The following is a 27122-nucleotide window of genomic DNA, read 5'->3' as shown; positions in this document are numbered from 1 at the left end:
TGGGATAGCACACATACGTCCCGATGTGTAGAAGATACGTCAGCAAGATCTAGTTTGGAGATCGTTGGCATTTGATCGAAGCTGATTTCCAGACGATGGTGGACGATGAATCCAATCACACCCGGCCGCACTACAGATATATCCTGTTAACCATAGATAACTCCTTATATCTATGCTGTTAAATACCATGTCCGATCTCTCAGACAGCAAATATTTCACAGTCAATAATTGACTCTGTTTGAAACGTAGACGATCTTATAAGCTAGCGATACATTTAGTTTCACAATATCAATCAAAAATAGTAGCTAACGTTATCATATGGCAAACATAACAAAATAAAGTAGCAGATAGCTAACGAATTAGCTTAGTAGCTAGCAATGTTTGCCAGTGCCAATTTGCGCATTGACAACTTACTGGCACCCTGTCCGGGTATAGCGTATGCACCTCTCATTAGTGTTGACGCCCCTTTTAAATTCCCTGCGCCTTGTATTCTGCCGTTGGAATAATCCGAAAAAAAATTGGTGTCATTTTAAAACACCTAAATTATAACACGTAATAATAAATATATAATAACATTCAAAGTTTATCCACCTCTAATTTTACCACTACAACTCTGAATGTACATTTTTTAAGATCAGAGCATGACATTAGCACCCGCCAAATGCAGGTAGAATTCGACTGTGGCGGGTAAAGCAGTCACTTTTACTAGCCACTTTGGCAGGTGGAATTCTACATATCTCTCGCTATAAGATTTTTTATTGTATTCTTCTCAAAACAAAGTAATAAACTCATGGCAGGGTTCTCAAGCCTCACACTGACCGTGAGACGCACGCATTTCAACCAGCATGTATCGTTTCTATGGAGCTAGAAAGCTGGCAAAATTATCTGAATTTGAATATGAAAAATCGGAAATATTTGTGTGTCGAATTTCATAGAACAGTAATATTTTGCTGTTGAATATATAATATCTGCATTATTTGTAGGCTATGCCGAATTTAATAAAACTGAATTATTTTAATCCAAAAATACAAATTTCTAAAATTCGGATTCTTGAAATTCAGATTCTTGAAATTCAGATTGCTGAAATTCAGTTTCTTGAAATTCAGATTGTTGAAATTCAGATGCGGGAATTCATATTGCGGAAATTCAGATTCAGATTTTGTCTGAACTAGGCCAAAGGTGAAACTGCTTGCTTTCACAGGAAAAGGTAGACGATTTCAGAACGACCTAACTTTACCTCCGAACAAACTGAGTTGCTAGTTGGAGGAATACCCAGATCACACATACGTATCTGGGATAGCACACATACGTCCCGATGTGTAGAAGATACGTCAGCAAGATCTAGTTTGGAGATCGTTGGCATTTGATCGAAGCTGATTTCCAGACGACGTGTGGACGATGAATCCAATCACACCCGGCCGCACTACAGATATATCCTGTTAACCATAGATAACTCCTTATATCTATGCTGTTAAATACCATGTCCGATCTCTCAGACAGCAAATATTTCACAGTCAATAATTGACTCTGTTTGAAACGTAGACGATCTTATAAGCTAGCGATACATTTAGTTTCACAATATCAATCAAAAATAGTAGCTAACGTTATCATATGGCAAACATAACAAAATAAAGTAGCAGATAGCTAACGAATTAGCTTAGTAGCTAGCAATGTTTGCCAGTGCCAATTTGCGCATTGACAACTTACTGGCACCCTGTCCGGGTAGGCCTACTTCTTCCTTATTTTTTCTCCCTCTGACCTCCTTTTCTCACACGGGTGCTCCTCTTTGTTAGGAAATGTCATTGTTTTACAGGTGTATAGCAGTTCTAAAACCAGTGCTCTGATTAATATTGGAGATTGTGTCACGGTCACGTTGTTTGGCTAGATACAGCATACGTTGTGAGAGCCAAACTCTGACGTCAGGAAGTGTTTTGATGCCGAGGGATCCAACTTTCGCTGCTAAGGTTCTGTAATGTCTAGGTGACGGCCATGAGATTTTCCATGAAGTCCACTACGGCCCAAAGTCCAGTTTAGACTACACATTTTGTCAAGTTTACATTGAAACAATATTTGTAGGAGTTTTTCTGTGTGACCATTCATTTTTATTATTTCCTTTATCAGACTCCCAGAAGAAAACACTAGTAGTCCATCTCCACGACAGCAAGCCTACTTGAAGCAGTGCAGTAATAATCATCAAGTAATAACCATCAAGAATCAATACCAAATGAAACACAAAATGCTAACTTTATTGAGAACAACGTTTTGTCAAGCATCTGTGATATCAGAGAGAGAGTGCATGTGTGTGTGTGTGAGAGAGAGAGAGAGAGAGAGAGAGAGAGAGAGAGAGAGAGAAAGCTAGAGTGAATGTGTGTGTGTGTGTGTGTGTGTGTGTGTGTGCGTGTAAGGGTGGAGTGTGATGTCATATGTGTGTATGTCATTATGATCTCTGTATAGTGAAAGACAGAGAGAGAAAAAGAGCATGAGTTTGCATGCATGATGTTTGTTAAACATCTGAACAACAGCCGCATATGAGTTTCTGTGACAGCCACTGCAGAAACCTGTCAATCATAAGAAAAAACATAAAATGTAATGTGCCATACCAGTACGCATTCTCTCATCCTCACACTGAGGGTCTTACTGTCTTCACCCACATTCTACTACCCCCTCCATTTAGCCTTTCTGCTATCTGCCCTCACCTCTTTCCCACATTCTTCTTTTTCTTTTTCTCCTCCTTCACATTGGTTTCAGAGTATTCTTCGTTTGTTGCTGGCTTCCAACACAAGCAGTGGTTTGACATGCCGCTGGGTTTTGGCCTTCTCCCCTTTGCCAGGCTTCTTCTTCTCCCCTTTGCCAGGCTTCTTCTCCTCCATCACATCCTGAAAGCAGAACACAAGCTTACATGGCTGAATCCCTGAGCTGAGAAAAAATATAACCAATGAAATCACGGTTCTTTTCCAGCCTCATTAGTCCGCAATGTATTTAATTAACTTAAATGTATTTATGCTTTAACAGTGAATATAATCACATATTTGCCTGTGATGATAATGACCTACCTGCTGGAGCCCTTCCAGTCCTCCTTGGAGCAGCTTCTTTACATCAGCACTCAAGTGGGTAATTGGTGCCAGACGAGGAAGGGGTAAATACTCCACAGCAGGCAGAGACTCAGGCCACGTAGGAGTCACAACTCCAACAGTGACACGGTGGAGGGGAGTCAAAGCCCGGGGAAGCTGCAGGTTGGGGAGGAGGGCCTCAGGAGTAGGAGGAGTCAGAGGGAGGGATTCTATGGCATCCTTCATGCGGGGGACCACAGGAGTGATCTCTGTCTCAGAGAGATCCTGGGGAGACAGAGTCACAAGACAAGACATAACCTTTTGGCCTGTGGGACCTGGGATATTGCTCTGTAGGATGATAATCAACAAACAGTGCCATGCCACACCTCGAATCAAACAATAGCTGAATAAATGAATACGTATAGTAGGTCTGTACTAATTACTTACAACGCGCTGGATGGAGGACTTCTCTTCCTGAGAGGGTTGGACCTGTGGTGGGGAACGACACACCTCGGGTGATGGGATCCTCTCAGTACAGGCCCTGCAGGCCATGTGCAGCCTCTTAACCTCTTTCTGCCAGTTCTCTAGGCCCGTCAGATTGAGATCATCTTTGCAGTCCTCCATCACCACTTGGATCAGCGCATCGAAATCTTTGTTGACCCGCATATACTTCTGCGCCTGAATCTTCTGGAGCCTTCTCCCTCTGACTTTATAAACTAGTCTTTTCAGAGACGCACCCATCAGGCCTTTTCCCTGGCTCTTCACACGAGACATCTCCTTGAAGTACTCGTTGGTGTCCAGGATCTCTTCCTTGGTTTTCATAAGGTCCTGTTCCAGGGCAACCAGGGTTTTTTGGAACCTTTTCATGACTCTTGTGTCATGGGACTGCCTGTTGCGCCTCTTCTGATCTTGTAGCATGGGGGGGTGCATGTCATTAGAGATGCAAGGCTCGGTCACGGCTCTCGCAGAAGAAGGAAGAAGGCCCTGGGCTTCGTAATCCATAACATGAGTCTAGGGAGACCAAAAGTAGAGTACAATGTGCAGGAACAGGGGAGAGGGAAAATGTTAAAATATGAAGATCCATATGGGGAGGGAAGTCATGTGGGTCAGATGGCTGAGCAGTTAGGGAATTGGGCTATTAATCAGGAGGTTTCCAGTTGGATTACTGGCCGTGCCAAATGAAATTATGTCCTTGGGCAACGCACTTCAACCTACTTGCCTCGGGGGAATGTCCCTGTACTTACTGTAAGTCGCTCTGGATAAGAGCGTCTGCTAAATGACTAAATGTAAATGAGGGAAAAGCTGATGCAGCACTAGCAGAAAAAGCCAATTCATTGACCTTTTGTCACACACATACACCTACCAGGCGTTTATCCGGAAGTGGATTCTGCTGGCGGTCATGGTCCTCATCAGATTGTGAGTCAGATGGAAACATATTGTTCACACAGTCTATCTTCAAAATGTAATGTACCTTGATGCTTTCGATGCACAAACTGACCAGAACATCTCTCTCGCTGACTGAACATAGAGAGAGGTCATCGTAATCTACGGACTGACGGATAGTGTTCCCACCACGTTCCATTTCCTACATTAGAGACACAGTCACTCAGAGGTATTTGACCATATTTGATGATTAACCATTTAGGTTTATGTAAAATAAGGATCTTACCAATTCTGTGTCATCCCTTTCACCTATCGCTATGCATAAATTACTGACCAGATAATCTGCCTCATCAAGGGAATGTAGTGAAAGATAATCCTGATTTTTCCAATCCGTTTCCATCTCTTGGATAGTTGTTCCATCATGGTCAACTTCCTACATTAGAGACACAGTCACTCAGAGAGGTATTTGACCATGTTTGCTGTTTAAACATTGAAATTTAAGTTGATATTATTAGGCTGTTACCATTTCTGCGTCGTCCATTTCTCTAACCAGTCCTGACCCGACTGGAAGAGTTTGGTTTGGGCACACAATGATTGGCTGTGAAGCAATTGAGAGAGAAAACTTGTAACTTTTGTAACTCCAATGCTGTTGAGGTTTGATTTACAGGCCATTTGTGGACTGAGTCTTGAGTCTCTTTTTGTTGATGTGGTCAGTTATAACAAAACACACAAAAAAATCAAAATTTGCTTTAAATGTATTTGATGCGATGAAATTGACAGTAACTGCATAACAAAAGTGTGGATTAAATTTAGAATTAAATTATGTTTTACATGTTAGTAGGGGAAACATTAATGTGTAAATAAGAATTACTCACCAAAAAGCACAAAATTGTCTGAAGAGCCTGAGAAAGTCTTCTGAGAAAGCTTGTAATACAAGTCTTCAAGTTACTATTCACCTGTCTGTTCAGAAGAAATGTGTTGTAGCTGTGTAATGTTTCATTTAAGTACGAATATACACCATTATGACGTTTTTGTACGTCATCATGTGTAGCATTCAAAAATACTTTTTATACAGAACGTATGTCCGTAAAATAAATGTGTCAATATTCGTCATTGGAAATGTGTAATTACACACAAGCATGTACAGTGCCCTCCAAAAGTATTGGAACAGTGAGGCGAATTCCTTTATTTTTGCTGTAGACTGAAAACATTTGGGCTTGACATCAAATAATGAACGTGAGACCAGAGATCAACGTTTCAGCTTTTATTTCCAGGTATTTACATCAGGATCTGATGCACAACTAAGAAAATATCACATTTTGTTTGAATCCACCCATTTGTCATGTGATCAAAAGTATTGGAACAGATATACTTAAAACATATTTAAGTGAATAAGACTTAATATTTAGTTGCAAATCCTTTGCTTTCAATAACTGCAGCAAGTCTGTGACCCATTGACGTCACCAAACTTTTGCATTCTTCCTTTTTGATGCTTTCCCAGGCTTTCACTGCAGCCTCTTTCAGTTGTTGTTTGTTTTGTGGGGTTCCTCCCTTCAGTCTCATCTTAAGCAGGTAAAATGCATGCTCTATAGGGTTTAAGTCTGGAGATTGACTTGGCCAGTCTAATACCTTTCATTTCTTGCCCCTGATGAACTCCTTTGTTGTTTTGGCAGTGTGTTTTGGGTCGTTATCTTGCTGCATGATGAAGGCTCTGCCAATCAGTTTGGTTGCATCTTTCCTTAAATTGGCAGACAAAATGTTTCTGTAGACTTCCGAGTTCATTTTGCTGCTGCCATCATGTGTTACATCCTCAATGAAGATTAATGAGGCCGTCCCAGAAGAAGCCATGCAAGCCCAAGCCATGACATTACCTCCACCGTGTTTCACAGATGAGCTTGTGTGTTTGGGATCATGAGCAGTTCCTTTCTTTCTCCAAACTTTAGCCTTTCCATCACTTTGGTAAAAGTTAATCTTTGTCTCATCAGTCCATAAAACTTTGTCCCAGAATTTTTGAGGTTCATCTCTGTACTTTTTGGCAAATTCCAGCCTGGCCTTCCTATTCTTCTTGCTAATGAGTGGTTTGCATCTTCTGGTGTAGCCCTTGTACTTTTGTTCATGAAGTCTTCTGCGAACAGTAGATAGTGATACCTTCACTCCTGCCATCTGGAGGTTGTTGCTGATCTCACTAACAGTTGTTTTAGGGTCTTTCTTTACAGCTCTCACAATGTTTCTGTCATCAACTGCTGATGTTTTCCTTGGTCTACCTGTTCGACGTCTGTTACTTAGTACACCAGTAGTTTTCTTCTTCTTCAGGACATTCCAAATGGTTGTACTGGCTATGGCCAATGTTTCTGCAATGGCTCTGATTGATTTTCCATCTTCTCTAAGACTCACAATTGCTTGTTTTTCACCCAAAGACAGCGCTCTGGTTTTCATGTTGTTTTCACCTCTGAATACAGTCTGCATAGACAAAACCTATCTTACCCAATCTGAACCTGAGTGTAGACATTCAGTGGTATTTATTGATTGAATAATGTATGTAATAGGACACACCTGGGCAACAAAACACACCTGTCAGTCACATGTTCCAATACTTTTGCTCACGTGACAAATGGGTGGGTTCGAACAAAAAGGTGATATTTTCTAATTTGTGCATCAGATCCTGATGTAAATACCTGGAAATAAAAGCTGAAACGTTGATCTCTGGTTTCACATTCATCGTTTGATGTCAAGCCCAAATGTTTTCAGTCTACAGCAAAAATAAAGGAATTGGCCTCACTGTTCCAATACTTTTGGAGGGCACTGTAGCTCAGATGACTCCAATAAATAACGCGCAAACAATGCCCACTATGCAAACTACAAAACGTAGGCTATGCGATCATTGTTACTTTGCCCTTCTGCACTACACGTTCCGTCATGTAGGACAGATTTGATTTTTAAATCCATACAAGCCCAGCAGTCCTTTTACATTGGTAACATATTTCTTGTCTGTATACCGACCAGCCATTCAATTATTATTATTATTATTAAGCTTTAATGATTGATTTATTATCAAACTTGCTTTAAATGTATTACAATTTTGAATCTGAGGGACATTTTCGTAGTTGTACAGCCATGATATTTACGGTAACGCATAACAAAAGTGTGGATTAAGTTGAGCATAAAATTATGTTTTGTGTAAGATTACAATAAATACGGGAAACATTAATGTGTAAATAAGAATTACTCACCAAAAAAGCACAAAATTGTCTGAAGAGCCTGAGGAAATCATCTGAGAAAGCTTACAATATTCTTCAAGTTACTATTCACCTGCCTGTTCAGAAAAAAATGTGAAGTAGCTCTGTGATGTTTCACTTAAGTATGAATATAGGTTACACCATTGTGACGTTATTGAACGCCACATCATGCGTAGCATTCGAACATACTTTTATACAGATAAAACGCATGAAGTAAATATGTCAATATTCCTCATTAGAAATGTGTAATTACACACAACCATGTAGCTCAGATGACTCCAATAAATAATACGCTAACAAATGCCCACTACAACAGTATGCTATGACTGTTACTTGGCCCATCTGCACTACATGTTCCGTCATGTAGGACAGATTTTATTTTGATATCTATACTGTACACAGCCAGCAGTCCTTATGTTGGCAAATAAATAAATAGCGTATTATTACTAAGCTTTTCTTAATTTTTTAAGAAAAGTAGTAGGCTACGACTGCTCACGTTTCCCACGAAAACATTTTAGATCGCTACGTTGCCAGTTATTCTGCGTCTTCCATCGGTCTCCGCCGCCCTCTGACTCCATCTCGACTCACTTGGTAACAGTAACTGCCGATTTTGGCAGAGGAGAAGACACAAGTTTTTACAAGTTTCATAAGCACTTGCTCCATACTCTTCCTCCAACAAGCAATTCTTAGCTTTTGTTCTGGGGTAAAATTCGGTCAGAGAATGTCTAGATTCGGTCGTTCTGAAATCGTCTACTTTTCCCTGTGAAGTCAAGCTGTTTCACCTTTGGCCTAGTTCAGACAAAATCTGAATTTCCGCATTCTGAATTTCCGCAATCTGAATTTCAGCAATCTGAATTTCAAGAATCTGAATTTCAGCAATCTGAATTTCAAGAATCTGAATTTCAAGAATCTGAATTCCTGCAATTTGTATTTTTGGATCCAAATAATTCAGTTTTATTAAATTCGGCATACAAATAATTCAGATATTATATATTCAACAGCAAAATATTTCAGAAATTCGACACACAAATATTTCAGATTTGTCTATTTAAAATCAGATACTTTTGTCAGCTTCCTAGCTCCATACGTTTCCCCCTGTGTTAAACAGTCTCGGCCACTCGGTTCGTTGCTAAGCAACATAGACGCCCGAACACACGCGAAAGCTCGTCTCGTTGGGCTTTTGATCAAACTTGAGGACCCTGCTCAGTGCAAGGCAAGGATGTACTTTTTGACTGGACTTTTGACTTTGATTTTCGGTTTCATTTTTATCACCAGTTTTTCTATTTTTTTGTCTGCACTCCAGGTTTATAACAGGTATAAGATAAACCTGTAGTGCAGACCAAAAAAATAGAAAAACTGGTGATGAAAGTGAAACCGAAAATAAAGAGACTGTGTTGTTAATAAATATTTAACTGGACAAAAAAGAAATGGTTTAGTTCATATATTTTCTATACATCTTTACACCTTTATATGCAATGAGCTACTTTTTTTGTCTTTGTCTTAATCGGTTGCATATTTTCATACATAAGGAGCTTTACACACTTATAAGAGCAGAAGATTTGGCGACACATAGATTTTATGTTGTCTTGATTTGGGGTGTTTACAATGGTCATTTACATTTGAAAGGATTGTAAATCTAGTTCTTCAAGTAAATTGTAGTCAACTTTAATCAAACAAAACTTAATTTCCCAACAACAAAATTGTGACTTGTGAAATTGCTGAGTGGCTAGTAACTTTGGAAAACCACTAGCCACAGTGGCTGGGGAGCAATTTTTTATGTCAGTTCCTGCTGGGGTTGCTATAACTACCTCAGTAAACAAATGGCTGCACTCACGCAAAAGATAGACAGAGATTTTAGAGTTTTGGCTAGCTAACCTTGTTGAAAAAGTGCTAGTCCAGATGTTTTACTTACTTGCGTTGAGTCTCTGGATACCAATTTGTACCATTTAGCTGCATGCAGAGTCAGAGAGAAAGAGTTACGTCAATTGATTGACTTAATATCTTCACCGTTTTTACGTTCATGGTACTGTAGCCCAGTGGTTCTCAATACTGGTCCTCGGGACCCCCTGCCCTGCACGTTTTAGATGTTTCCCTCCTCAAACACACCTGATTCAAATTAATGGGTCGTTATCAGGCCCATTTATTTGAATCAGGTGTGTTGGAGCAGGGAAATATCTAAAACATGCAGGGCAGGGGGTCCCGAGGACCAGGATTGAGAACCACTGCTGTAGCCTACGTGTAGATAGTAGAACCAGAGAATGTCTCCCACTCTCGGGAAAACTTCCGGGTTCTGAACTGGTTGCAGTTCCACTCAAGTTCCATATGAGGGCGCTAACGGTCGAGTGCAGAATGAATGGAGGTCTATGGAGCTATACCCCTCAAAATCCACTTTTCTCAGGATATAATTTTTGTCTAGTAATTTGAATTCTGAAATCGAAAGGGGAGGCAAAAAAAATACACACCAGTGGCTGTTAGATTTTTTTAAAGTCGCCTTTCTATTCTAAAAAGCCTTTGAAAATGGCACTGACATCATACATCGTACGACCAGAGCTACTGCTTGACGGCAAGCTCTGGTTACTTCCACTTTACTCTCGAGGCATCGACAACACAGCTGACAGGTTAGGCTCTCCCTGTCAATACACATGCTAGAAAGAGTTTTGGCTTGCTAATGTTGTTGCTAATGTTGCTAATGCTCTGACATTCTGGTTTTGCTTCGGATGCCATCAAGCGGGATCTCTGGTCGTAGTCAGTCAGAAGAAACGATCTGATAGGCTGCAGAGGATATCTTTTAGAAAAAATGCATTTGTGAATCTAAGCGCGTCAGGAAAGTTCCAAAAATCCACACGAACGAATGCAGGGATTAACACCAACGAATGCAGGGATTTGTAACTTGTGTTTGTCAGGTTGCAAACGAATGTAATAGGGTCATTTATTTGTGAATCGCGTTACATTTGTGAATCACGAAATACATTTGTGAATCGTGTTACGTTTGTTTGAATCGTGTTACGTTTGTTTGTTTGAATCGTGTTATGTTTGTATGAATCGTGTTACGTTTGTTTGGATCGTGTTAAGTTTGTTTGAATCGTGTTGCGTTTGTTTGAATTATGAAACTAATCTAACTCCATAGCGATGCGGGTTCCTCCGCAAAATGTAACATGTACACAGTAGAAGATCGAGACTTGGACAACAAGAGAGCAAAACGACTTCGAGGTCACCATCCCAGCCCATTGAGCTATTATCAGTGTTGAGTAGTGTCATGTTCAGTAACTGTATAAAAAAGTAAGCTGTTTCTCCTGTGGTAAGCGTTGTTAAGATTCAGCCAACGTTGAAACTGCTCTAATTCAATCATATTTTGACATACCAAGGTGAAATTGTTTGTGGTACTTCAGAATGATGTCATCCCATTGAACTAAACAGATAATACAAATAATGAAGGCCATAAGATTATGGCTGGATTCCAACCTACGACCTTATACTTTACAGGTCACCATCCCAGCCCATTGAGCTATTCTCAGAGTTGAATATTGTCATGTTCAGTTACTGTATTAAAAAGTAAGCTGTTTCTCCTGTGGTAAGTGTTGTTAGATTCAGAAAAAGTTGAAACTGCTTATACATTTCCTATAAAAATGGGACAACAGGATGACTGGGTTGCTGCTGTAAAGAATAACTTACTTATAGTTTTTATAAAAGGTTGTTTGGAGTGCCATAACTTCATGACATAACGTCATTGAAGGGAATTTCAAATCATGCCTAGCATCAGTGGGGATGTGTCCTGGCTTAGGTTACTAAAATGAATTTGTGCAACAGACAAGGGATCCACCTGAACAATCAATTGACTTCATTAGAGATAACCATTAGCGTTATCTCTACCATGCGTAGACTACAAGTACATTTAGTCAATTTAGCAGACGCTCTTATCCAGAGCGACTTACAGTAAGTACAGGGATATTCTCCCCGAAGCAAGTAGAACGAAGTGCCTTGCCCAATGACACAACGTCATTTGGCACGGGCGGGAATCGAACCAACAACCTTCTGATTAATAGCCCGACTCCCTAACGGCTCAGCAATCTGACCTCCAGTAGCTAGCTACTGTGGTGAACCTGGCTTGTTTTGCAGTGGTTTACACAGTCTCGCTAAAAAGACGATTGGAGTGTTGTAATGGGCTCAAATAAACACGCATTGCTATGTTTTACAACCGGAGGATTTATCGGAAGACTAGAAAATGTTTTGTCAGAATAAAGAATAAAAAACTATGCCTCTGACTGGTTTTGAACCTACAACCCTTTGCTTACCAGCACAACATATCAGCCAATTGGGCAATTCCCAGGCATGGAATACACAAAGTTCAATAACTGGATAATAAAAAAGCTGTTTCTCCAATGGCGAGCATTGTTAGATTTGGTCCAAGTTCAAACAGCTGTAATTCAGTCATATTTTGACATATCAAGGTGAAACTTTGCATGGTACTTCAGAGGCATGTCACCTTAAAGCCTATTAGGTTTGAACCATCCTTCAAAAATACATTTGATTTAGTGACACAAACATATTGAGTTAATGTGGACATTTACATAAATACACCCCTTTCAGCTATTTTGTACTTGATTCGATTGCCTTAAGTAACATATCTCAATACGTCAATGATACATATCCATACCAAATTTCAAGTCAATTAGACCTTTGGTTCAAGAGAAGAGGAATTTTGAAGGTTTTTCCAAATTATCACTGTACAGGAAAATCCATCATGGTGGACCTTATGGGTCTCTGAGGCTTTTTTGTTCCTCATGAAAAATGAGGCATGGGGTGGAAATGCAATAACTTTCAAATTTTGACTTTTGGGCGTAGTCTGTGGTGCCCCCTATGGTCCGATGTGGCCCATATTTGGTGTGGGGGTACCCACTTGGATTTAGTATCAATGTGCCAAATTAGAACATTTATGACAAGGGACTTTTTGAGATATTGGGGCGCAAGGAGAAGAAAAATAATAATAATAAGAAGAAGAATACCAACAATAACAAGGTTCCCTCCTTCTGGAGGAACCTGTAAATAATAAGAACACCAACAATAACAATAGGTTCCCTCCTACCGGAGGAACCTAATAATACCAACAATTACAATAGGGTCCTCCTGACGGAGGAACCCTAATTAGCGTAAATTGAGCCAGGTATACGTACCCCTTAAAAAAGGAAGGGGTACGTACTTCCTTGGTGTTATCAGAACATGCTAGCACAGTGAGGCTTTTTTTTAGAGTTTGTGTGTTCAAGAACTTTGAAGAACGAAATAATGAAGAGGCAAAAGCTATCCAGGGGGAAATTTAAGAAGAATAAGAGAAATGTGCAAAGGAAAGGTAAATCCTTAAATTCAGGTCTTATCCTATGATGAATTCCAGGTAAGAAAACGTTCATGAATGCGTGAATTGCCCCGGGCACTTTAGTGGAGTTAAGAAGAAAAGATGTAGGGCCTACCTTAGCATTGAACGTGTCAAACTCCCTGTCAAATTACCTAGTTCTTTAAGGATTTTACAGAGGAGGGTAGCCTATATAAAAAATGATATGTCCATTTATTCTACGTTATACAAAAAAAACACGATTAAAATAGGGGCGCACATATAAAGCCAATAGCCAGTGCAACAACACTACAAATATCTTACTCATTGCATAGCACTAGCGCACCCAATAATTGCTGTGTTTGTCTTCCTTAATGTCCTTAATGCCTAATGGGTGTGCTATGCAACGACTAACATATTTGTAGTGTTGTTGCATTAGGCATTAAGGAAGACAAACACGGCAATTTGTCATCAAGTGAGGAATGGTAAAAACCAAGTGTTGTATTGTCAACTTTAGCGAATGGATTGTATGTAATCTTGCTAGATAGTTAGCTAACGCTAGCTAGTGACTTCTGACATTCCTTGTTATTGCCTTTCAGTCGAAACATCAGTTCAAGTTCAGCTGTACCGCAATTTGCGTCATTTTCGGTGTCATGAAATTTTGGTGAATTCCGTTTTGTCAAATTTTGTTCAGGTAGATTGATTGCTTAAACTGAGTGAATATGTGCCACAAGTGACCCAGACCTTCTAAGATTGTTGTTTGCCAGGCATCAACACAACAGAAGACTAAAAAAACATTATTTGCAGGCGACGGGGGAGTGAATGTGACGGTGCACCGTGTGTGCACCGTTGAACAGGGGGGCGTGGCCAAAGCGTAGTTCAGCACAGACTTTACATTTTCTCAGGGATTTTGTTATTTATTTTATGTTTATTCATCGTTGTGATCGTTGTTGTGTTTATTTGAAAGAAATGGGGCAAAATAGCGTTTGAAAGTTGCAATTCCGGTTTCGTGCAAAGTCGTTTTAAACTTTAAACTTTTGAAACTTTTTTTTTTTGGGGGGGGGGGGGGCGCCACGAGTGAAGCTCGCCTTGAGCGCCAAATGTGCTAGGACCACCCCTGACAACGACTTACCCTGTAAGAAATCAAAAGGATATAAGTACTCGTTCATTCAACTTTTGACCTGTAATCCATGTTGAACATGCAAAAAATATAATCAAATTTGAGATTTATCAACAACAATCAGGCGAAAGAGGCAAATTTAGCCGTTTAGCTCCATAGACTCCCATTCAACATGCACTCGACCGCGATCACTCCCAGTGGAACTCTGGTGGAACTGCAACACAATTCGGTACAATGGGGCTTAATAGGGAGTGGGCAGGCTCTCCTTAAACATGCTCTGGTAGAACTAGAGCTAGCTAGCACGTTAAATGAGGGGTTTTGGCACAAACAGCCTTCCATAATAAACAGGTGTTTATTAGGTGTATTCCGGCGGCCGGCGCTGCATGAAGTCTACACCACAGGTCTACACCAGCGGTCCCCAACCTTTTGTGCGTCACGGACCGGTTTCATGTAAGACATATTTTCATGGACCGGCAGGGGCGGACTGGGAGGAAAGATAGGCCCTGGACTTTGATCCAAACTGGCCCGCCAGAACCCGCCCCCGTATAGGCCTACGCCACCACAGCTGCCCTGCTAATGCATGCACATTCTGGGTTTGATGGGATCCTAGTTAGCGACTTTCACATCTAATGCGAGCGCGCATAATTTTCTTTGCCGATTTGAGCGAAAATAGTTTTTGGAGCTTTGTCAAATAAAAATAGCCGTTTTTCAATTGGTAAAACTTTATCTAGTGAATGTGATGTTGTCTCTTAATTTTTCAGCCCCATCTTTACGCCTCTTAGCCTGGTCTTCCATCGTTATCTAGCTTGCTTTCGATCCGTCAGTCCCACTTTTATATGTAAACGAGACTAAGCTACGACAGTGACACCCGAAGTGCGTTCCTTATATCCAGTTTATTCTGTGATTTTGTTTGATTGCTGTCACAGCAGAAAATCCCGTTTCCAAAGGATGTTGGAAATGGAAGCAGGGTTTTCAGTGCTTTTGTTGCGATCTCTGGATATTCAGCCTTCATCCAAATCACCAGTAGGCTACAGACTTTATTAGGTGGTATCACCTGTCATGTGTCAAGCGGAGAAGAGACGCGTGTGATTGATACCGCTCAATGAAGCCCACAAACTTGCTAAAAAATGAGTAAACAAACAGCAAATGTTTACTCCTAGACAGGTCTGCAAACGCCTTTGTAAACCGACAATTGTTAAAACGTTTGTTAAGCGAGACAGTAGGTCGAGGTTTACAAACAAATCGTTTTAACAAATCGAGGCCCGCAGAGAAGGAGAGAATCCGGTAATTTTTCAAAATAAAACGTCTTTCAGACTCTGATAATCAATTAAAAGGAAATCATGTTATTATTATTTTTTCTGTGCGGCCCGGTACCAAATGTCCCGGTGGTTGGGGAACTAACTCTATGTTGGGGAACGCTGGTCTACAACATGCACGCGCTATATCCCTGTACGTCATTTCCGGATGTTCTATCCGGCGACAGTTTGAGAACACGTGAAAGATGGAGCAGGGACTAACTGCAAAAAACACTCCCCTCATCAATGGAAATGAAACGGAGGATGACGAGTTTAATACCTTTTTGGCTTTGCATTCTGCCGCTCTACAGTCCTCACGAATCCCCCCGATATATTGGAAGAGTTTGTTCTACAAACTAGCAAACGAGGTCTGAATTTAAAATGTTATGCCAACATAAGGTTATGCTAGCTAATGTCTAGTATTCAATGTCATATGTTCGTTCAGCAAACAGTTAGCTCTTTGCCTGAAGATTTTTTACAGTGTACAAAATATCTGGTGTAATGGGAGTTTTATTTCTGAGATACAAGCTAGACATACCAGGTCTAGCAATTACATATAAACCAGCTATTAGCTCACTTATGGCTCTGGTGTAACTGCAGTGCCCCAGACAGCATCAAAACAAAACAAGCAGATGGGATAGTACGGCAGACTGTCACTCCTACTGATCCGCAGTTCACTGCTCTCTGGGTCCAGGTGTATGACGCAGGGGAAGTATTTGGAATCATGCAAGTAAAACAGGAAGAGGAGGAGATGGATCGAGCTGAAGATCAGGAGAGGAAGAAATCAAACCCTGGATCCGTGATCACCTGTAAAGTTGTCGTGACCAGTGAGAGTGGCCTGCAAGTCTCTGATCCTACCAGGTGGGGTTGCTACTGTCCTTAAGATCAGCTGCCTTTTTTATAAAAAGTGATGGAAGATCTGATTCTTTAACTGCACTCCAACAAGTTTGTAAACGTACCTTGAAGTGAACTAATGTCAGGCTAAAGGAACCCCTTAAGATTGTTTGTTGAAAGGGTTGCAATGTGAGTTCAGCGAATACTTATATTTGAGAAAGGTATACTACTTAAACATAGGCTACTAGCAAAAAAAAAGTTTAGGTAGCCTACACTGGGAGAGAATTTGAGTAGAATGTTAGACAAACGTGAACGGTAATGCCAAATTAAATTTGGTATTCAGTATACTAGGGCTGTCCCCACTTGGTCGACTAGTCGATTTTCTGGTCGATATGCTCTTGGTCGACTAAGATTGTTTTAGTCGAGCTGCCGTATGGCAGTGTGAGATCTGATTCCCGCTTGTGTGATCATTGCTGAATTAACGAAATGTTCAACAGAAATTGTAGATTATATTATTTGAGACAAATAAACCAACTCAAAAAATATATAATTTAAAAGAAAAGGGTTAATGTTTTCCCTTTCGTTAATCTGCGCTTTGTTTTGGTTTGTTTTTTTGCACACAGCACGAGCACAATTGGCTGCAGAATTACAAACTGCCATAGCCTACTTTGTCGGTGTTATTAGTCAAAATGGCAAAGACATCTGTGGTATGGCGGCATTTTATTAAAGTACATTTACAAATCGAAAAACGTTGAATGCAAACTCTGCCAACAACGGGTTTTTTTTTCATAGTTCGACGTCGAAAATGATGTAACCTACCACTTGAAAAACGTAAGTTGGTCTAGCCCTACTTCACTCACACTAACACGCTGGGTTGAAAAAGCAATATGCCTATTATAAGAATCACATCCAAATCGAATGACATTGGCCGGGTTTCCCAGATTCGTTAAGAAGCTCTTAACGCTAAGATCTTCTTAAGAACGTTCTAAGAGCGTTCGAGAGCGCCCTTAGAACGTTCTTAAGACGCTCTTAGCGTTAAGAGCTTCTTAACGAATCTGGGAAACCCGGCCATTATCTTCTCCGGCCAAGACAAAATCTTTCTCTGTTGCAACGTTCCCCACTCAGCTTCTACGTGAATTCGCATGCTGCAAGTTTTCAGGCAGTGACAAGCGCGCTCTGATGATTTGCATGTTAAAGAAACAATATTTTTAATTTGTAGTACATTGTAAGAGATACTAAATACCATAGGCATTCGGGTACAACAGGACTGGTGATACAAGTCTTATTATTAGTAGGCTATTAGCGGCTGAATCTGCAATGTCCAGCAGCCATTGAGTCAGATCGCGAAAATGTTTGTACTTTTATTTTTTTTAAGCGTTTCAAAGTTCGATTAGTCGTTTTTCAGACGTTTTAGTCGAGTTTTGGTCGACTAAAGAAAATCTTAGTCGGGGACAGCCCTACAGTATACACCAGTTGTAACTCTTATTACCTCTAGTGACTATTCTTCCCTATTGGAAACAAAAGTTGAGAAATGTTCTCCCTTGGTTAAAAAGTGTTAGTGCCGGCAGAGTGGTTATGTAAATGTATAAGTAATTTGGAAACGATTTATGGACCTAGCAAGCGGTTGCCTTGGAGATGTTGACAACATGGCGTCTGCTCCAGATTTGTCGTGTTTGATTTGGGACTTGTTGTATTATTAAAAAATATATATATATATATATGGACTTTTCTACAGATCTACAAACACCTTTTTAAGCAGAGATTTTTTTAACGTTTGTTAACCGAGACTGTAGGTCGAGGTCAACAAGAAGTCAGTTTGTCTTAATACCAGACTTGGTAGCCACCTGTTGTTTAGGCTACTACATCAATTTGCACCGAACATTGCTCTGCTCTTTGTCGGATTTCAAAAAGCCAAACAACTTCGAAATAACTGAAGAAGACAAACCCTTTTTATCAATCATTTCTTCATTGGAAGTTGCTCCCTCGCCATGGCTATCGCTGCCACTGTTTTCGGCAATTAGACATACTTTCCGCGGTTAACATTAGCTACTCCACTCGAGGTGCTCAGTATATTTTAGTGAGCGTAGGCTACCATTTCTCCGCAACTTCCTGCTTCATCACAGAAATTAAATGGACTTCTGTTCCTAATTATTCTCTATCGACATTATTGAAAATGAATTAATGTTATGATATCTTTATTGAGGGAAGTCATCACTTCAATAATCATTTTTATTGATTTATTGCCCATCCCTACTATACAATGTAAAAAACGTAATATAAAAATATAAAAGAAGATGTAAAGAAGAGTGCAACATATTGGTGCAAATATTGTGCAGTGAAGTAAGATTTTTTGAGAGTGCTGACAGTTGGAAGTTGTGGGCCTTATTGATGGGGCCAGATGCAGACGGTAGTTTACAACTAAAAAGCAACAATCAATTTACCAAATTCTGAAAGAAACTGGCTAAGCTAACACACACGATGGAAAACATCACATACAGCTCAAGCAGAGCCTGTTTAAGGAGAGCCTTGCCACTCCCTATTAAGCCCCATTTTGGCTGCAGTTCCACCAGAGTTCCACTGGGGGTGATCGCGAGCGAGTGCATGTTGAATGGGAGTCTATGGAGCTAAACGGCTAAATGTGTCTCTTTGCCTGATTGTCGTTGAGAAATCTCCGATTTGATTGTAGTTTTTGCATGTTCAACATGGATTATACGTCGAAAGTTGAATGAACGAGTACTTATGTCCTTTTGATTTCTTACAGGGTGAGTCGTTGTTGCCCATAACACGCTAGCATTCTGCTAATGAATGCTGATTGGTTAGTGAAGGACTGATACGACCAGAGCTCCCGCTTGATGGCATCCGAGGCGGAATCAGAATGTCAGAGCATTAGCAACATTAGCAACAACGTTAGCAAGCCAAAACTCTTTCTTGCATGTGTATTGACAGGGAGAGCCTAACCTGTTAGCTGTGTTGTCAATGCCCTGAGAGAAAAAAAGTAAGTGACCAGAGCTTGCCGTAAAGCAGTAGCTCTGGTCGTACGATGTGTATGACGTCAATGACATTTTCAAAAGCTTTTTAGAACAGAAAGGCGACTTTAAAACAATCTAACAACCAGCAGTGTGTATTTTTTTTTGCCTCCCCTTTCGAATTCAGAATTCAAATTACTAGACAAAAAATTATATCCTGTGAAAAGTGGATTTTAGGGGTACCGCTCCATAGACCTCCATTCATTCTGCACTCGCTCGTTAGCGCCCTCACATGGAACTTCAACCAGTTCAGAACCAGGAAGTTTCCAGAGAGTGGCAGTTCTCTCCATAGACATAATTAAGAGTCTTTATTATGTCTATGGTTCCCTCTATATTACACATTCTCTGGCTCAACCTGGCAACAGGAGATAACATTGTTTTGCGCACTTGCGTGGAAAGGGGGAACATAATGGGATTAATATAATGCCAGGATTCAAAACAATTCATATCCGAAAAAAGTTTAGAAAGCTCGAAAAGATTTAATGAATCTGAAAGGTTTTATAGTCATAGTGTTCTCAGATCTAAAAGTCTGTAAAATACCGTTCGTAACTCTGAAAGTTGTAATCCTAGCGAGAAGGGGCATTAAATATTCTTTTATTTAGATCCATGAAATGAATTTTGATTCCATTTATTTATTTTGCCATCAGCTCAGGCTGGCAAACTGGGACATTCTGGACTAGTTCTGAAGCACATGTAATTATTTGGGATGACAAATAAAACACAGATGAAATTGCCTTTCTGAAGTTTGTCTGAAAACACATCTGAAAATTGCCTTCCCCCGAGGCAAGTAGGGTGAAGTGCCTTGCCCAAGGGCGCCACGTCATTTTGCATGGCCGGGAATCAAACGGCAACCTTCTGATTACTAGCCCGATTCCTTAACCACGCAGCCACCTGAATACATTTCACCTCCTGACCACATTTTACCACCTGACTACAATACACCTCAATACATTTCACCTCACAGCACCTCAACAGATGCCAGCATCAATAGTTGGTGTTTCCTCGAGGTGTAAATATAATTGAGGTTTAAATTAAAGTTGGTGCTTTGCATCAATTATATGTCTTTTGTAAAAGATGTGGGCCAAGGTAACGCACATGTTCTTTTCTACTGCAAGGAGAACAGTGTATCCTGGTCTGTATTCTGTGAGCATCAGTCATTGGCGGAGCTGTCTGTCAGTACTACCTAGCCCGATAAATAGAACATGTAATTGGACTGTACTTCAGCTGATATCCTATTGGTCAAAACAAAATGCCCCTTCCCCCAAGGTTTACGACTTGTTTTTTCGTAAGCTGATTCGCAGCTGTGTGGGCATATCTGGGCATATCTTTGAAATGTGGGTGTTTCATACTCAGCTCTGAAAGAATATGAGTGGAAATTTAATGTAATGTACAAACAACAGTTTTCAGATCACAATGTATCACAATATATCTACGAATGTGTGGTCTTGCATAAAAGTAAAGATAAAACATTTTATATTCCGTCGCATTCAAACAATCCCCTCAGTGAAGGTTGGCTAGAAAGGTGAGAGAAAGGTGCACAAAGGGCAAACTTATTCGTGGTATCTTTCTTCCTTGTTTTGACAACCCAGTCATTTGGAGCAGATAAATATAAAAAAACATGCAATGCAGTTGGCCTAACGACCAGGTTTGAGAGAGGCTAATGTAAAAGGAATATAAGAGAATCTGACAAAGTTGAATGCTGTTTTCCCTACTTACAACGCTATAGCCGGTCACATGACCCTGAGTCTTCAGACCTGGACGTTGTTACTGACAATGATGGCTTCCAGTAAACTTGTTATATTAGCCAGTTTTTTCCAAAAAGTACATTTCAAGTTATTTTACGTTTTTGGGGCATATTTTCAGATTGCAGATGGAACTGTTTGATTCACGATTCCATGAATTGTGATACTGCCAGTGACAACGTTGTTAGAATCAGCTTGTTTCAAAGGGGATTCTTTATTCATGAAATGCAATATGAGTAAATTCTTAAAAAATATCACTAGAAAGGAAAAAATGTGAGTGAAAGTTTAAGTCATATAGGTTAGGATGATTTTTACACAGGAATGCTCAATTTCTTGGTTTTGATGCAACTGTTTCAACTATGTGAGGCTGCCACAAAAACTATTGCCATTCGCTCATGAGCAGCATGTATGCTTTTTAATCTATGCAATCTTCATAAATAATAAGTATGCATACTTATTTAAAATAAGCAAGCACATGTTACAATTTCCGCAGAAATTGTACCGTCTAGTTTCTTGGTGGCCAAGCAGCGAAGCTGCGGAGCCACTTAAGTGTTTCTACCTTTTCTTATTATTATTACACATCTTCTCCCATTGGAGTCTATGGCAGCCCCTAGAACCGAATGGGAAAAAGTTGTGAAATTTGGCACACTCTGAGGACAGTCCCCTCTTAATATTCACCAAGTTTCATGTCTCCCATTCGAGCACTAGCGCCACCAATGGGTCAAAGTTGGACTTGTGTTTACACACGTAACTTTTGAACCGTGTGACCGATTTTCAAAAATGAGGTACTGTTGGTAAAAAGTTCGAGGGGGGCGGAACTTCAGCTCCTTCAGGCGACACACCCCACCAGTCTCAAGCAGAGAAGACTGCTAATTTTCTCAGGATTTCAAAGCCTAATTCACCATACTTGTCTGTGTTTTTTTCATTCCAATTTTGGATGGGTAGATAACAACACATTCTTCTGTGGTGATTTAACTAATTTTCAATTCCACTTTACAGCATCTCTAAAGGTCCCATGACATGCTGTTTTTGGATGCTTTTATATTGGCCTTAGTGGTCACTTATTACAGTATCTGAAGTATCTTTCCCAAAATTCATCCTTGGTGCAGAATTACAGCTACTACGAGCAGTCACACAATGACCTTTCCTTAGGACGTGCTGGAGCAGGATACCCAGGCTTCCTAAGGAACCAAACACTCGACGGGCTAGTGTGTGATGTTGTCTTTGAGAAGATCCCTGTGCAGTTCGACCCTCAATTACACATTTGACCAATTTTAGCTAGACTCCAGCTTATCTACTTTTTATTAACGCTGATTGGCAAGGAATGCAAGAACAGCTGCATAGCGAAAACACCTATAGGCATGTTTAGCTTGCTAACGCAAGAGCATAGGTACGCTAGAATGTGTAATGATTTACCCTAGTTATTATTAGCAATGGGGCTAACGTTATTTCATATTCCTAACTGTTTCATTCAAATAAATAACCTGTGTTGTCATGTAAAAGGTGCATGTTTGTCCAGATCTATTTTACAGCACGATAGCTAGAGTTGAAGAACGATATTTTGTTAGCTAAGCTGTACTGATGTAGGCTAGTGCTGTTACCCACCTAAGGCGATCCTGTTTGCGTCGACAATTGTAGAAACAACTAACGTAATCATTTCAAATGATATCTAGTCAATCTGTTGAAAATAGTGTTGTGTAGACACAATTGATTTATTTGTACGTTTTTATTTCAAGTCTCCACCTTCGTTGTTTCAGTGTGCTGTTGGCCGTGTTGCATCTTTGCTCCGCAGCTTCACTCGTTGTAAACCAACGAATCAGCGCGCAGCTCTGATCTATTATTCATGAGCATACCATAAAATGAGAAAACCTAGTCTTTTTTTGCGGGAAAATATTAGAACATTTTTCATGGGGCATAGAACAGCATCCGGGCCATTTTCAACCAAACCAATGTTACATCCCCTATTTGGAGACCTTAAGGAACAGTGTGAAATACCCCCAAAAAAACAGTCAATCGCCCCTTTGGTCTGTTCACACGGACAAGGTGGTCAAAGCAGCCCGTAAGCGCCTATTCTTCCTGAGGAGACTGAAGAAGTTTGGTATAGACTCAGTCATCCTCACTAACTTTTACAGATGCACTATAGAGAGCATTCTGACTGGTTGTATTACAGTGTGGTATCCTTCATTCTCTTTACCCCGTTGCCCTCTGGCAGGCGTTACCGCAGCATTCGGTCGCGCACACGCAGACTGGACAACAGTTTCTACCCAAGGGCCATCAGGCTTCTGAATGGACACTGATATGGACATTGATTTACTGCACACATGTCACTTATATACTGTCACTTTCAGCTACTGGTTGCACTATCAGTAACATTGCACTACTGTACCTCACTGTACCTCGCCACCAGGCTCCTGTATGGTCATTGACATAGTCACTGATCTGCAAATGTGCACTATTGTACTGTACTCCACTTAGGTTAGAATAGGTTATAGGGTTGAAATAGGTTTTATGTGCATTTATGGTTAGTATAGTGTACTATTTATTGTTGTCTGTAATTTAGTAAGTTTTGGTATTAGGGTTAGTATAGTCAATTATTTATTGCTATCTGTATATTTAGGAAGTTTCACTTATTTAAGCTCAGCATAGATGTAAATTATGTTCCGTGTACTTATATGTTATGTTATGCCAGGTGCTTGCGTTGTCTTGTCTTAAGAATTTCAGTGCCCAGTCTAACCTTGTGTTGTTCAGTGTACCTGACAAATAAAAGACTTGAACTAATTCTCGCAAATCGTAACTTTTTTCAAAATTGTGTTAAAAAATCTTAAATATACACCAGATTATTCTAATAAAGTCTGGCCTACTTCCACAATCTTTCAATTTTCAATAATGTTTTAAACAAAACTCCAATAAATTGCTCATCTTGGAAATTAGCATTAAATCCACGCTAATATGAAATAACTTTTTCAAAAATGTGCCTTCTTAACTCACTAACATTCTATTCTTATCTATTACCCTCCCTACCTCCAGTGTGTTCTTGGTGGACCATGCATGGACGTACCGTGTGGAGCATGGCAGGCAGCAGCTAGAGCAGATTCCCGGTCTGCTGCACAGGATGGCATCCCTCATGGGGGTTCCTTTCCACGGAGAAGCTCCAGACCCCGACACTGTGGATCTGGTCATGGACTCCATGTGGAAGTACAGCCAGACCTATCAGCTGGCCCAAGGGGTATGCCCAAGGGGAACACTCCACCCTACACATACATATGCATACAGTATACATATAAATGGTAAATGGACTGCATTTCTATAGCGCGTTTTCTACCTTAGCGGCACTTAAAGTGCTTCACAATTTTTGCCTCTCATTCACACTCACACATACGGCGTATGAGCTGCCGTGCAAGGCGCCGGCTTGCCCATCGGGAGCAATATATAATGTAGCATGATAAAAAATGTAAGAACAAAAACAATTCCACTGCTGTCTTTATGATTGGAATATGTTATTTTATTTGGCCTCCATTATCAATCATTACCCTGCTTCTTCCATTTCCCTTGCAATTCCTCTATTGTCCTCCTGGCCTGTTGGTCCACATACTTTCCTATCTCACCCTGCTGCCATCTTTCTTACATCCCTGATTCTTACCTGGCTCCCACCTTGTTCCTTTCCCTCTCATCCTTACCCACCCTGCTGCAATTTCTTTGAACCCCCCCCCCCACCCCACGCTTCTGTTCCCCATGCCTCGTCATCGGCCAGTCTGCGGAGGAGAAGGTGCCAGTATGGTACATCATGGACGAGTTTGGCTCCCAGGTGCAGCACTCGGACCAGCCCAGCTGCTGCATGGCTCCCTTCTTCTACACCCAAAGCCTGCTGGCTTTCACCGTGCTCTGGCCCCTTCATGATCTGCAGGAGGGAGGTACCTGTTACACACCCTACCTTACCGTATTTGACATTGTCTGACGATTGTGTGCAGTGTGCATCTTCTCTTTCACTTAGCAACTCTTTTTTGAAACTTATACATACTGTATGTAAGGTAACACACCCACTCCCTTGGTTTAGCTGGCTAAAACGTGGGTACTTGCATGTGCATTAAGCCTGGCCATTTGCCCTTAGGAATTGCGCCATTGTGTCTTTCCATTTGTCAACGTCTGGACTATCACATCAGAGATCAAATCGACTCTGGTCGCCTTACTCGCAGGGACAGGGAAAGTGTGTGTACCTTTTGAATGATCAAGGTCAGAGCTCGTATCATTTTGAACCGGCAGTGTAGCAAGTTGGTCAGACTTTTTGTTTACATCCCTTGTGAAACTTTTGTCCTTGTCAGGCTCACCTCAACTTCCTTTTGCAAGGGTCACTTACAGTTAAGTTTGGAGAAGCCTTTCTGCTACTCTTTCACAGGTGCGCTTCCTCAGAAAAATCTGCAGATGCAACTATACAGAAGTTTAAACTTGACCATTTAAAAATACATTCTTTATCCTCTTTCCACTTCCCGTTATACTAGTTGTAAGGTGTTTTTACATATAGTCATTTTCAAATGAACTAAGCTTAGTCCTCTTAATGTGAGCCAACAGAAAAGGCTCTCTGTTCTTTTTGCATTCATATTGTCAGTTAATTTGAAAGAGATTTCAGTTCTACTTCTGGTCCACTTGATGGGGCCTCAGTCCTCCTTCTGTTCACACTATCTGGTACTCAGACCTTAACCGCTTTGGATTATGAGTAGTTTTCACTTTACTCATGTTATCACTAGTGGTAAAGTACTTTTGATTGAAAACCTTCAAATATTTGTGTGTGGTAGATAGTGTTGCAGTTTGATGTGTTCTTCTTTTCCAAATCTGGAGGTGCAGTAGTTTCTTATTTGGACCAAACCAAAGAGTATAGCAAGTGCAATGTCATCTAATCAAACTATATAATAGCATTACTTACTCTGTAGAAGTGGTCTTCTACAGAGTAAGTAATGCTTGTAGGTCTACCTGTAGTGTATTTTTATCATAGTACTTTTTCAAATCTTCAAAGTTAAAAAAGACAGAACTGGAACGTAGCAGGGCCAGAATGTAAAGAGTTTATTATGTCTCACAAAGTAACTGCCTTCTGCTCTCTTAAAGGCAGGGTAGGTACGTTTAGTGCATTTTTTGTTGTTGAAAGGATTCAAACCAAAAATCCAACCCCTTCCTTCAAAGTCACTCCTCCAAAACACATGAGCCTGACTACTGCCGAGAGGTAGGTCGGTTGACAGACAAGTAGCCTGTCCATCTTTGCAATCAGTCCTAATGCCGTCCAATCATTAGTACTGTAGGGGGTTAAATATTGGCCAAGCAACCAAAACGAATTCCCCTATGGTTTAAAGGAAGATGGGAAACTGAACAGTGTATTAGCATGAACCATTAATGCCAAAACCAATAGAATTCCAGGTATTTGACAATATGGGTTAAAGCAGAGCAAGAATGGTCAAAGTACGGTTAAATGAAATACGCATTTAATAACATTGCAAATGAATGAAATCAATTACAAGGCAAACATGTTACAAAATGAAGCCTTTAAATCTTACCCACTCTACCATGATCATTGTAAATCAGAGAGAAAGCAAGAGGTGAGCAAGGAGTAGGACAGTAGGACAAGGGAGAACTGAGGAGAAGGTCTCAGGAGATGAAGAATCCAAAGAACAATGCATTACAATTCCCTTTATACACAAGAACAACCAATCAGACCACATCTTGAATGGAGTGTGAGAGCCATCAAGTTGAGACCGTCCAGAAACTCCAGACATTAGCATATGAGAGGTGGGGGCAGGTTTGACACCCAGCCTTACAGTGCCAGCCCAACCTTAATGATGGTTGTGTTTATTACAGTCCTGCGATGCCCACAAATGTCAGATTGATTTCATTTTACTGTCAAACCTGTAGATTCATTGGTTGCTATCAGGTTTTGATGTTTATTTCAGCAAATATGACAACATGCTTCTCAACAACATTCTCAATGATGGACATCTTCAGCATGCAGAATACAGTCATTATGTAGAATATAAAATACAGTGGGTTTCTGTAAGAAACATGTCACATCCAAAATGAATGATGATCTTATGGCATGATCTCATACCGCATGGACTCATTACTGCATTATC

General features: G+C 40.5%; 2 protein-coding genes across 4 annotated transcripts in view; one reads left to right on the top strand and one right to left on the bottom strand.

The window, feature by feature from the left end:
• Nucleotides 1-2410: 2410 nt before the first annotated feature.
• On the bottom strand, nt 2411-8449 carry LOC124466052. Of its 2 annotated transcripts, XM_047017706.1 has the most exons (10): nt 8166-8449; nt 7664-7746; nt 5309-5393; nt 4957-5031; nt 4522-4866; nt 4414-4437; nt 3498-4061; nt 3054-3335; nt 2697-2876; nt 2411-2558 (listed from the first exon to the last, which is right to left on the bottom strand). In XM_047017706.1, exons 5-9 carry the CDS (start codon nt 4630-4632, stop codon nt 2745-2747), a joined length of 1113 nt encoding a protein of 370 aa, XP_046873662.1. In that variant the 5' UTR covers nt 4633-4866; nt 4957-5031; nt 5309-5393; nt 7664-7746; nt 8166-8449; the 3' UTR covers nt 2411-2558; nt 2697-2744. The 2 variants fall into 2 exon arrangements, with proteins under 2 accessions (XP_046873662.1, XP_046873661.1); XM_047017705.1 differs by having other exon boundaries at nt 4414-4866.
• A 7107-nt stretch (nt 8450-15556) lies between these two features.
• The window catches only part of ttll12 (tubulin tyrosine ligase-like family, member 12), a 46490-nt gene continuing 34924 nt past the window's right edge, over nt 15557-27122 (top strand). For both annotated transcript variants that reach the window (XM_047017704.1, XM_047017703.1), the window contains exons 1-4: nt 15557-15775; nt 16102-16268; nt 24037-24235; nt 24761-24920. In XM_047017704.1, the coding sequence (XP_046873660.1) occupies nt 15614-15775; nt 16102-16268; nt 24037-24235; nt 24761-24920 (688 nt within the window). In that variant the 5' untranslated portion in view covers nt 15557-15613. The remainder of the gene's footprint in view (nt 15776-16101; nt 16269-24036; nt 24236-24760; nt 24921-27122) is intronic.

Source organism: Hypomesus transpacificus, unplaced genomic scaffold, assembly GCF_021917145.1.
Source record: "Hypomesus transpacificus isolate Combined female unplaced genomic scaffold, fHypTra1 scaffold_62, whole genome shotgun sequence".
In the NCBI taxonomy this organism is placed as follows: domain Eukaryota; kingdom Metazoa; phylum Chordata; class Actinopteri; order Osmeriformes; family Osmeridae; genus Hypomesus; species Hypomesus transpacificus.
The sequence above is the reverse complement of the archived record's forward strand: the minus strand, read 5'-3'. Positions and strand labels throughout refer to the sequence as shown.